The sequence below is a fragment of the Amblyraja radiata genome, chromosome 5 (assembly GCF_010909765.2).
Source record: "Amblyraja radiata isolate CabotCenter1 chromosome 5, sAmbRad1.1.pri, whole genome shotgun sequence".
Lineage (NCBI taxonomy): Eukaryota > Metazoa > Chordata > Chondrichthyes > Rajiformes > Rajidae > Amblyraja > Amblyraja radiata.
The window spans coordinates 65,862,144-65,875,731 of NC_045960.1; the positions used below are offsets into that span (position 1 = coordinate 65,862,144).

The following is a 13,588-nucleotide window of genomic DNA, read 5'->3' on the forward strand; positions in this document are numbered from 1 at the left end:
GCTATGGAAGCCAAGTCTTTGGGTATTTTAGAGGCGGAGGTTCTTGATTAGTGACTGTGTCAAAGGTTACGGTAATAATGCAGAAGAATGGGGTTGAGAGGAAAAGACAGATCAGCCATGATTGAATGGTGGAGCAGACTCGATGGGCCAAATTGGCTAATTCTGCTCCTTTGTCTTATGAAATTATGAACTGGGTTGAGACATCTCTCACATGGTTCATAACTTGAAACAAAAGTTTTCATGGCAGTAAACGCTTAAATATAATCTAGATTGTCTGAGCTGATGACATGAATACTAACCAACAGTATTGTTTTTAGATTCCCATTTTTCAAATTATTTTGGCTAGTTCCAACTTTGTCAAGTGTAATAGACTACTCAGCTAAAACTGCAGTATGATTTGCAGACTTGATTCATATTTGGTCTGTCCCAGGGCAGCAAAGTTGCAGTGATTCAGGAATGGAAATAAACCTTATTGCTTAAAGTGCTTGATGTTTGATTGATGAGGGGTATTCAAACATCTAAAAACCTGAACAATTTAAAATGACTGTTTCGATGGGCGATGGTCATGATTTACGACACTGTTAATACTAAAACAACCAGTTTCTTTTAAGTGGCATTAAAAATTTGTTCAATTACCAAACTGCATGTTTGAGAATGACGTTTTGTGCCTATATTTTGCTTTCTTCTCTGTGCTGTTGGAAAGCACTGTTGAACCTGGGTCATTCTGACAAGGAAGAATGAAGGCTGTAACATCTGCAAACCTCAGTGGCTAGATGACTATTACAGCTTTTGCATGGCACAAGATTGAGCAAGCAACTAAGTTTGTTCCCACTTAACTGCATTACATCCGACATGTTATGTGACACCATGCACATTTGATAAGTGGAACTGTGGCAACCGAATTATTCAGTCGATGCAGTGATGAAATATGTATTAAATTACATTTAATGTGACGAGGAAATTGATCAACCACAAGTACATTTTTATCTGTTTAAATTCTCATAACTTTTATATAAATTCAAATTTTACCATGATACAATTAATTTGACAGCCTTGCTCAATTATTCTTGACCAACTGAAGACAAGTACGGTTAGAAAAATATACTAATGAAAATGAAAAGCAGCTGACAACAAATTAATCAATTTATTCTTCATATCGAAGTTGATGTGCAGGTTTATGATCTCTGAAAGTGTAAGATCTGTGCAGGAATGCAAAAGTATGAAAAGTCAGTCACTTAGTTTCTGTAGTCTTTTAAAGTCTTGGAAGTGGGTGAGATAATTAGATAGTTGGGGTGCAACAATTAATGGACTTTTTTTAAGATTGGCAAATATTTAATTCAACCACTCCCCAGAATGGGAGATAAAAGAGGACTTCTGTCAAACTGGCTATACCAGATAAGAAGTCCCATGGGATTTTGCTGGCTGTGATTTACTAATTGTAATTGTTTCATGAAGAAGATTTTAAACAGCAGTCTGCAGTAATGTTCGGCTTGAACGTGCTTTTAGCTGGTGACACAGAAAACTGCCAGCTCATGTCTGCCTTGATGACTTGCTGCATTTTGCACCAAAGAGCTCAGGGACAAGCTGGGGGTCCAGTGCCAGTGCATGTGTATATTATGCATCTGACCTCCCTCTCCACTGCTAAACACCAAGCTGCATCTGGGGTTGACCCTCCAAGCCGAGGGGCTGGCTGCCATTTTGTAACCACCCCCCTCAACGTTATACCAGGGATGTCTGGCATATATTCTGTGACCTGTTCATTTGAAGGAGGTTACTGGCCGTGATACAGAAGGTAAGTGCAGGTATGTGCTATGTTTTTATTTTATTTATTATTTAAGATTAATCTTTCATAATTGATTTCTTGCACTGAAACATGTATCAAATTGATCCCGAAGCAAAAAAACTATGATGCTAGAAATATGAAATATAACAGGAAATTCTAGAAATACACACCACAGCAGTCATCACCTGCAAAGGAAGAAACTGTTTTTCTTCACACAGATGATGCAAGATCTGCTGAATACTTCGAACATTTTCTGTTTTTCTTCTTTGTGTTTGAGGAATATTATTTGTTTAATTTATATAGTTTAAAAAACCCCATTGTTTTGGTCTCTTTTAATGCCTTAAATGTCCATTTAGAGACTGTACAATGGCCATTGACAGCAGCCAGTTCCCAATGGCTGTCAGGGCATTCTTGGGGCAAAGTCATCGGGCAGCCAGCCATGGCCCTGTCACTGCTTGTGGACTGCTCTGCCTTTGGTCGGCCGTGAAGCTCAGATAATAGTTTCATCCACATTTCTTTAAAAAAAAAAAGTCAGTGCAGCCACAGAAAAAAATGTGGGAGGCGATTGCGGGCAGTGGGCTGGATCACTCACAATCCACACATTGTAATGCTAGAAATTCAGATACAGTAATATTACTTCTTCCTTTTGACCCCTCAGAAGGATGTCCCAGATGAAATGAAGGATCTTTCCGAAATGTGGGATGACAGCAGTGATGGTCAATCAGACTCGCAGAGCACAGAGAGCAACGAAAAAAGGGAAAGGAAAAAAAGTAGGTGGAGTATCAAAGGCAGTTAAGGGTTGAAAACCTCATCTTGTGACTTTCGCACTTTTTTCGTTCCTTGTCTTGGCCCCGGTCAGATTTGTTTAATTAGAATTGAGGTTCAGTAATTTGGATCCCATTTTATCCAAGCAAAAAGGATGTTCAAATTTTCACACCATGCACTTGTCACTTCATTCCAAGATAAAGGCATGTTGTGCCCCATTGCTATTGTACAAAGCACATCGAGCCAACCACGGGGAATTCTGAAGAAGGGTCTCGACCAGAAACATTACCCATTCCTTGTCTCCAGAGATGCTGCCTGACCAGCTGAGTTTTTGTATCTATCTTCGGTTTAAACCAGTATTTGCAATACTTTCCTACACAACCATAGGGAACGATGGTTTTCACATTTTGATGCTTAAAGGCCAAGTGACATTGGAATTTCAGAATCCTACATCCACTTCCCAATGGGAAAGCTAATAAAGGGAACATGTGAGTGTTAGAAATAAAGAGTGAAGTGTATACAACATTGATGGACTGCAATTATCAAGTCCAATCTTGTCCCTCCCTATGGAATGGAATGCCACTCCAATCTTGCCACATTGTTCATTGGGAAGGTTAGCAAGCATTAAATAATGTATTGCTTCTAGTCTTACCCATTCTTAAATTCTCCAAGCACACAGGTAATTCTGCATTTTCTGTTGTCTGCGTACTAGCTCATAAGTACAAATGAATGCTTAGTGTTGTTTTCATTAGTAACTTCGCAGGCTTGCAATTTCAAGTTTGAATTCAACACAACAGTATTTAGTATAAGTTAATTTTTCTGTGGCAGATAATGTCACTTGAAGACTCAATAATATGTTGAACATGGAAAAATGGCTGAAACTGATAAATGCTTGTTCCCTGTGACAGGGAACACTGTGTTCTTCACTGGCGCACCCATAGATTAGATTGCTTTACTATGCTGATTGGTGTAATTGGACAGTAATTTATTTTCAAGATGAATAATCTAGACTTCATCTTACATTTATTGATAATCATATAACAATTACAGCACGGAAACAGGCCATCTCGGCCCTTCTAGTCCATGCCGAACACTTACTCTCACCTAGTCCCATCTACCTGCACTCAGACCATAACCCTCCATTCCTTTCCCGTCCATATACCTATCCAATTTATTTTTAAATGATAAAATCGAACCTGCCTCCACCACTTCCACTGGAAGCTCATTCCACACAGCTACCACTCTCTGAGTAAAGAAGTTCCCCCTCATTTTACCCCTAAACTTTTGTCCCTTAATTCTCAAATCATGTCCTCATGTTTGAATCTTCCCTACTCTCAATGGAAAAAGCTTATCCACATCAACTCTGTCTATCCCTCTCATAATTTTAAAGACTTCTATCAAGTCCCCCCTTAACCTTCTGCGCTCCAAAGAATAAAGACCTATCTTGTTCAACCTTTCTCTGTAACTTAGGTGCTGAAACCCAGGCAACATTCTAGTAAATCTCCTCTGTACTCTCTCTATTTTGTTGACATCTTTCCTATAATTTGGTGACCAAAATTGTATACCATACTCCAGAATTGGCCTCACCAATGCCTTGTTCAATTTTAACATTACATCCCAACTTCTATACTCAATGCTCTGATTTATAAAGGCCAGCACACCAAAAGCTTTCTTTACCACCCTATCTAAATGAGATTCCACCTTCAGGGAACTATGCACAGTTATTCCTAGATCCCTCTGTTCAACTGCATTCCTCAATTCGCTACCATGTACGTCCTATTTTGATTTGTCCTGCCAAGATGTAGCACCTCACACTTATCAGCATTAAACTCCATCTGCCATCTTTCAGCCCACTCTTCCAAATGGCCTAAATCTCGCTGTAAACTTTGAAAATCTACTTCATTATCCACAATACCACCTATCTTAGTATCATCTGCATACTTACTAATCCAATTTACCACACCATCATCCAGTTCATTGATGTATATGACAAACAACACAGATCCCTGAGGCACCCCGCTAGTCACCGGCCTCCAACCTGACAAACAGTTATCCACCATTACTCTCTGGTATCTCCCATTCAGCCACTGTTGAATCCATCTTGCTACTCCACTATTACTACCCAACAATTGAACTTTCTTAACCAACCTTCCATGTGGAACCTTGTCAAAGGCTTTACTGAAGTCCATATAGACAACATCCACTGCTTTACCATCAATTCCCCTAGTAACCTCTTCAAAAAATTCAAGAAGATTAGTCAAACATGACCTTCCAGGCACAAATCCATGTTGACTGTTCCTAATCAGACCCTGTTTATCCAGATGATTATATATATTATCTCTTAAGTATCCTTTCCATTAATTTGCCCACCACTGACGTCAAACTAACAGGTCTATAATTGCTAGGTTTACTCTTAGAACCCTTTTTAAACAATGGAACAACATGCGCAGTACGCCAATCCTCTGGCACCATTCCCGTTTCTAATGACATTTGAAATATTTCTGTCATAGTCCCTGCTATTTCTACACCTACTTCCATCAATGTCCTAGGGAATATCCTATCAGGACCTGGAGACTTATCCACTTTTATATTTTTCAAAAGTGTCAGTACTTCCTCTTCTTTGATCCTCATAGTTTCCATAGCTATACTCGTTTCCCTTACCTCACATAATTCAATATCCTTCTCCTTGGTGAATACCGAAGAAAAGAAATTGTTCAATATCTCCCCCATCTCTTTTGGTTCTGCAGATAGCTGTCCATTATGACTCTCTAATGGACCAATTGTATCCCTCGCTATCCTTTTGCTATTAATATAGCTGTAGAAACCCTTTGGATTTACTTTCACCTTACTTGCCAAAGCAACCTCATATCTTTTAGCTTTTCTAATTTATTTCTTAAGATTCTTTTTACATTCTTTATACTCCTCAAGCACCTCATTTACTCCATGCTGCCTATCATTATTGTAGATCTCTCTCTTTTTCCGAACCAAGTGTCCAATTTCCCTTGAAAACCATGGCTCTTTCCAATTATTACTCTTTCCTTTCAACCGAACAGGGACATAAAGATTCTGTACTCTTAAAATTTCACCTTTAAATGTCCTCCATTTCTCTACTACATCCTTCCCATAAAACAAAATGTCCCAATTCACTCCTTTTAAATCATTTCGCATCTCCTCAAAGTTAGCCTTTCTCCAATCAAAAATCTCAACCCTTGGTCGAGTTCTGCACTTCTCCATAATTATATTGAAACTAATGGTATTGTGATCACTGGACCCGAAGTGCTCCCCAACACATACCTCCGCCACCTGACCTGTCTTATTTCCTAACAGGAGGTCCAGCACTGCCCCTTCTCTAGTAGGTACCTCTATGTATTGCTGCAAAAAACTATCCTGCACACATTTTACAAACTCCAAACCATCCAGCCCTTTTACAGAATGTGTTTCCCAGTCTATGTGTGGAAAATTAAAATCTCCCACCATCACTACCTTGTGCTTACTACTAATATCTGCTATTTCCTTACATATTTACTCTTCCAATTCTCGCTCCCCATTAGGCAGTCTATAATACACCCCTATAAGTGTTGCTACACCTTTCCCATTTCTCAGTTCAGATTAAAAAGTAAATTTCCTATTTTCTCGGATTTGCTCACTTTTAAGTGGAAATGATGAATAAAACATTTGTTTCAAGAATAACAATCTGCTTGGCAAATGACCATCCGTGTCACTGGCATGTTCATTCATCACTTGCACAGATTGTCTATTTACCAGTTATACCAGAGGAACACTGCTTTGTGTATGCCAGAATTGTTAGTATTTTTGGCTGCACTAATTTGTTGAGTTAATAAATTACATTTGTAATTGACTAAAATTAATTAGTAATTGAAAAATCTTTGTATTAAGGTGACATAATGGGCATGGACAATTACATGAATTTCATTCAAACCATGTTCTCCAAGGAATTGCTGGGAAAATTGAAATGTTTGACAGATGTGGAATATTTTTTGCAATAGCATTTTCCTGCCACACAAAATTGGGCGTGTTAATAAAGTGAACCTTTGTGTATTTCCTGATTTTGATGCCTGACAGAACTATCTGTGACATAAAATAATTGGACATGTCGCCCTCTGTTAATATACCCAATGTTTTGAGTCTATATTCATTACTTTGAGGTGTATATTTAATAGTATGCAAATTGATACCTGAAGTCTGTGCAATCAAAAAGAGAGATTCATATTTAGACAATATTTTGCCCTGCTGCGTTTTTGAAATAACTTGAAGCAACAGCAGTTTGCAATTGGATTACACCTTGAAAGTAGCTCAAGATCCCACGGTGGTTTGTAAAAAATGATATTGAGCTGCATGTGATATTGTGGAAGAGTAGTTGCATTTTAATGGCTATCTTTACAGAGGAAATTATGAAGCAATTTCAGAGTTCAGAGCACTAGCTAAGGTATGGCTTGTTGGCTGGAGTAGGATAACCACAAATAACTGTGGGTTACTGGTGGGAGGAAAGGTGTGAAAGCAAGTCTGAATTTAAAAAAAAAATATTGCTTAGATGGGAACCAAGAAGGGAAATATGACAAACAATTTTCTGATATACTTGCATCGAAATGAAAGATCAATTGAGATATTTTGGTCTTGAGGATAAATATCAGTCAGGACATTCTTCATTGCAGTGGTGTCCAATACTAAAGGGTGTATGTTTAGGGTAAGTGAAAAGGGGTCAGAGAAGATCTGAGAAGTACTTTTTCACTCAGTGTGATTGGAATGTAGAATCTTCTGCTTAAATGAACGATGGAGGCAGGTGCTCCGTGACACGAGCACTTCAATTGCCAAGTAACAAAGCCGACCGGCCAAAAGTTGGGAAATGGGATTTATATAAATGGTTGGCATGAACACAATGTGTGAGGGGCCTGATTCCATGCTGTGTGACTCTGACATTTATCCTTTGGCCTTCTTCAAAATAATTCCTTCATGCTCGATGTCTACTTGAAAGGGGTGCTGGCAAAATTGAAATAATTGACAATTGAGGAAAAATATTTTTTGTCTCATCCTAGAGGCACATCATCAGCAGTTGGATTTGCCATACAAACTACAGTGAAGTGCAAGCCAACATTCTGTGCTCAAGTCTGTGGAGTGGGATATCAATCCTCACTGTCAGTATAAGAATGGACACTGCATTGAGTCACAACTGACAATCCAATAATTAATAAAATTATCATCAATCCAGCCACATGTTGTTTCTACATTGAAATTCATCTTAAAAGTTCTGTGCTACAATATTAATTAAAAAAAAACTCTAAATTGTGAGTTATGGCATTGAAGAGAAGAATTCAGTGATCTAATATATGCGATACATTCTCTCTGAAATCATAATAGCTCAAATATCCCCATTCATCTATTTCACCTGAAAAAAAGGGGTTGATGAGTGAAAATTTTAAAAAATGTGTTACGAACTAAGGAGTATTATGCATGAGTTCAGCTCCAATGGTTAAAGGTATTTCATACATATCTGCTCTATTACCTGTGTTTTGTGATAGAGCTACTAAATGGTTGAGCAGTCAACCAACATATACTGTGTGAATTATCTGCCAGCCCAAGAGACAGGGCCAAGCTATACAAGTGATTGCAATAACTATCTTTGTGATATTACTGATGGCATTAGGTGTCGATTATTTGCTGTGGACACTAATCTTGGGGGGGAAAAGATGGCACCACATCACGTACTCTGTAGATCATCGATCAAAAGTATTGTGGAATGATTTTTTATGGTGCTTTTCCATACCCAGTAAGCAGTAAGGGAATTGCTTCTACTTTGTGTGCAACCAAATTTGTGGAATTCGTTTTTCTTTTGTTTCATGAACAGAATATCAAATTATCCAGGCAGCTGTTCTGCAAATGCCAATGAATAATTTACAATACAATACAATACGGTACAATACAATACGGTTTTATTCGTCACATTGCACATAAAGTGCAAGTGAAATGTATTCATCAAGGGTTTGCTGTAAGCAATTGAGGACTGATTATATAATCTGTGCAAATCAGTACTGATTAAATAAATCTGACACAAAGTGGAAGGACAAACACAAAAAATAATTTCTCAGATTTTTTTTCGTATTTATAGGTCGGAAATATATTTTCTAAGTAAATAATCAGCAAATTTATTTATCGCGGCATTCATCTGCGCTCACTGTTTGAAACTCTCAAATGCTCACTTACCAATCAGCGAAGGGCTGCACTGTGCACTTTCCGACTGGAAGTCTCACAGAAGTGCCTTGACAACCATGTAAGCTATCTCTTCTTGGCTTTTTAACCATATCTAATTTTGAAATTGCAAAAGCGATATTAAAACTTGTTTTCTGCAAATAATACACACAATATATTATCCTGCGTATCTATATTAGGGATGTACATTATGAGACCAGCAAAATCATTTGTCTGGGATTTCATTTAGCCTCATGTAATTAAAGATTTCATCTTACACCAAATTCCTCAATGATTATGGAATCAGAAGAAACTGCAGATGCTGCAATCTAAAGCAAAAAGCAAACTGGCACAGATAACCAGTGGGACAGACAGCACCTGTGAAGGCAAAAAGATAATTGGTTTCGGGTGAAAAGCTGATGCAAGGCCTCATCCAGAAATGTCAAATAGTCCTTCACATCCACAGATGCTGCCTGGCCCACTGAGTTCCTCCGGTAGTTTGTTTTTTCCTCAATTATTAAGTTGGGTAGGTAGGGCTGAAAAGATTGATGTGCTGCATTGATATGGTTTAGGTTTACAATTTAAAAGTTGAAATCAAGCAGAAACATTTCAGCCGAGAAATTGTTCCATGGTGCTTTGTGTCAAAGCAGAGTTGTGAGTCATCCTACCGCTGTTTGTAAAAGCCACATGAAGAGTTGAAACTTCACATATGATGTTCAAAGCCATCATTGCCATGTTTCCATATGTAACGGTGCACTGACACCCATATTGCCAAGGTCACTGTGGAATCTCTATTGGCAAGTTGCAAATTTTTGCAGTTCTCAACTTGAGGTGCAACAAGAATGATCTTTGCAGGAGATCAGAAAGGACATGGCTCAATCACTCAACACTCTTCCAGCAACAGGGGAGCATCGCCATGGCATGAATGGATAGTGCAATGATGGGAAAAGGAGAATGATCCGAGGTGCTCAGAGAGATCAGGACAGGGTGGTGCACAACAGTGCCCATGCCTGCATTGTTTTCTCCTCAAGTCATAGATTTGCACAGCGTGGAAACAGGCCCTTAGGGCCAACTTGCCCACACCGGCCAACATGTCCCAGCTACACTAGTCCCACCTGCTTGCATTTGGTCCATATCCCTCCAAACCTGTCCTATCCATGTCTGAAGGATATTCAGATGAGGACTTCTCTGCATGGAGTTTGGGTGAGCTCTCAAATGTAGTCGTGAGTCTCGAACTAAGATGGGTTAGTGGTCAGTGACCAGGAATGATGCCGAGGCCCTGTGACAGAGCATGGCCTTGATGATTCTGGTAGAGCAGGGACCAGTGACGTCCGAAAAGGCCACATATCTCAGTGAGGACAAATAATGTAGTTGGAATGTTCGACTCTTTTTAAATACTAGGCTGTGGGCCGACATTCAAAAACTTTGTTATGGATACACATATATTAGGTGTCTAGAAAACGATTTTCGTGACCCACGTCACGGAACTACATGAAATTTTCCACAGATTTAGATGAAATATAATTGAGAAGGATGTCATAACTCGTCAGTTGCACATTAATTAATTAAACTAATTAGAAAATGAGATCGGAAAAGTAAGCGCCATCTAGTTTCCAATGCCCATATTACACCATGGGCAGCCTATTTCCGTGTTGCTGTTCATTTAAACTATATATATATATATATATAGGCTCATTGTAGCTTAAAATGAATACTTAATTATATATATATATATCTTGTGAATATGACTGTAATCATATATAATTAAGTATAATTATATTATATAAAAATAATATGATGAATATAATTGTGAGTGTTTTTTTAATGACACTGTTGCGGAGGTCCTGCTCTTGAACCAGCCTAATTAATGGGTGAGGGCAGTTCTTGTGGGTTCCTCCCTGACTGCCAGTGTGCAGAGTGGGGGTCATGGCTATAGTGGGACTGGGGCAGTTCCAGGCTGGGGGACAGTCCTGCAAGACATCTTCCAGTCGCTTTAATAGGAAATTTAATGAGACTGCAGCAGAGGTCCCAGGTTTTAAGGGCTCATGAACCTGCCTAATTAAAGGGTCAGGACAGATCCTCTGGGTTTCCCCGTTTACTGAACCCCACTGACTGCCATAGTGGGGAGAGTGGGGGTAACAGCCATAGTGGGACTGGGGCAATGCCAGGCTGGGTGACAGACCTGTAAGAGACCTGTCTTATTTCTGATGTAAATGTCACATCCTGACCAAGAATCGAATGCTCTGATGTTTACTCGATGAGTATTCATTTTAAGCTACAATGAGCCTATATTTATGTTAGAAACCCCCCGATGGTGCCTTTGCAAATGAGGGCTATTACCTTTAACCTAAAATAACCCTAAAAGTGTTGCATTGTTTGAGTATCTATAGTTTGTGTGTGTGTCTGTGTAAACCTGTCACATGTGGATGTGTGGATGTAAGTGTGTATGTATGTGTGGATGGATGTATGCGTGGATGTATCTGGGTGCATGGATGTGTACATGTATGTCTGCGTGCGTGTGGATGTGTGTGCGTGTGTGCGGATGTAAGTGTGCATGTATGTGTGTGTGTGTGCATGCATGGAAGTGTGCGTACGGATGGATGTGTGTATGTATGTATGTGTGGATGGGTGGGTGGACTGTCGCACTGTCATTCACCAGCACGCCATTATCATAAGTAATTCACTCATTGTTTAAATAATTTGACCAAATAAACAGTGAAACAATCGACATTAAAATAAAACTTTATATAATCATTTATTTCCCCAATTTATTTGTTTACGTTACATCTGATCTTCATCTGAATATTTTTCATCAGATTCCAAGTCTTTTGATATGTTTTGATAAGTCCATTGTTAAGTTAGTTCAAGTTCAAGTGGAGGGTCAGGCAGAGGCTACAAATAAAAACATCTCATAGTCATTAAGTCTGCATGGACTTCAATTCATAAAATTTCAACATCTTCTTAATGTCAATGAGAATAACATTGTTACTACCATAGATAAATTAGGAGCACTTTTTCCCGGTAAGTTATTGCAGGCAACTCCGAGAATAGATGTTAAAGAAAACTTATTAGACTTCAACAAGCTGGCATTAGTGGAAATGTTTAATTTACTTTGTTATGGATACACATATATATTAGGTCCTCAACTTCATGAATGAATGAGTGAATGAATGAATGAGTGAATGAGTGAATGAATGAGTTAGTGAATGAGTGAATGAATGAGTTAGTGAATGAATGAATGAATGAGTGAATGCACAGCCTCCAAATCTCATTTTTTCACATTATAAAAGGGTGCAATTAAATTAATTATAGTCCATACAGATTAATTTTCGTAAATTCAGACTTTAGATATTACCTTTCAGTTCCAGTTGATTCACAAAGTTTGACTGGTTTCACAAATTGGCTGTCCTCTTTGTGTTGCAGCACCTCAGCAGGGACTTTGCTTTCATGGCTTTGTTCCACTTAGCTGCACATTCTTCAGACTACTTATTGCTTTTCTCACTAAATTCAATTACCCTGCTGCAAGTTTCCACGACATGTAATCCACAGAACAACAAAGAACCTTCATTGGAATCTCCAGTAAAACAGGCATCTGTAGAAGCACTCTCAGCCATGATGTGTGCTCCCTGCCTAGCTAGCCTGAAACAAAGCGCGTGATTGGCCAACTGCCGTCCGACTCAATGTTAAACGTGCTTTGATTGGACTAAAAATACCCAAACATTATCTGTTTTTTCTCTAATTTAATAACAATGTGCAAGTTTTGTTCTTGACGAGTTTCAGGGATTGATTTATATAATATTTTTACACAATATGTGAAAATTCCATGTAGTTCCGTGAGTTGGGTTACGAAACTGCACAAAAAAGCTCCTCGGCCCACAGCCTATACCACAGTTTTGATTTTATGGGTAAACAAGAACTCTTATTTTTATGTCTGTGAGTTAGAAAATGTCACTGCATATGAATATTCTATATTGCATTTCTACCTGGATGAATTTTATGCTGGAAAATAGCTCAGGTGAATGAAAATCCTTCAGTCTAATGAGGGGACACATTCAATTGTGAGTGCTAAGACACCTAAAAATGTACAGAAAAAATGACATTCCAAATTACATAGATTTTTTTGGGAGTTTTGTTTAGGATTCATGTGAATAAATTTTCTGGCCCATAAACGTTTAGTTTGTGGGGGAATAAAAGCAAAGGGAATTTTTGAGTCATGATGTCCTGAGTTTGGTGGAGTGCTGAAATTCAGAATGGAGAGGCCAAGGAGCCCATACATAAAAAAAGCCCGTGTGTCATTTATAAAACCAGCACTTGCAGTTTTTTTGTGTCGAGCCCATACATAATTCCTGTCGTCTGAACAGTACTGAAAACATGGCAAGTTGTGGGCAGTTATGAACCTGGGAATTATGCTGGTGCATTGTTGAGTGGTGAAATCTCCTGCATCAAGGAAGGTGATCCATGCAGCAGTTGTGTATCTGTGGTGTGGTGACCTGCGAAGTTGGGAACTGGAATGTATGAAAACACTCGCTGCCACTCACTGTTTTTGGACCATTTGTCCTGGTTTCAACCTCTGACAAAAGAGACAGAGTTTAAGAGGACACAGCTGTTTGGAAAGGACCCATTTTCTTTCGAGAGATCTTCCTCAATACACCTTCAGTAAGTAGCTACTTTCATAATTTGTAGCCTCATCTACCAGATGCAGAGATTGCAATAGGACCGAAATGGGGGAGTGTGGATTCTGCTCTCTGGGGTTGGCTGCTAAAATATTGTTGAGCAATTTTGTGTTGTTGCAACACAGTACTGTTGGATTGTGGCTGTTATACCACAGGGTGTAGC

The 13,588-nt window shown here is 38.8% G+C and overlaps 1 protein-coding gene across 8 annotated transcripts in view; it reads left to right on the forward strand.

The window, feature by feature from the left end:
* Positions 1–13,588, forward strand: part of asxl2 (ASXL transcriptional regulator 2) — a 174,130-nt gene that overhangs the window by 96,202 nt on the left and 64,340 nt on the right. For 6 of the 8 annotated variants that reach the window (XM_033021421.1, XM_033021423.1, XM_033021427.1 and 3 more), the window contains one exon: positions 2,442–2,553. The exons of the other annotated variants lie outside the window; for them this stretch is intronic. In XM_033021421.1, coding sequence (XP_032877312.1) covers positions 2,442–2,553 — 112 coding nt within the window. The remainder of the gene's footprint in view (positions 1–2,441; positions 2,554–13,588) is intronic. 8 annotated transcript variants of the gene reach the window in all.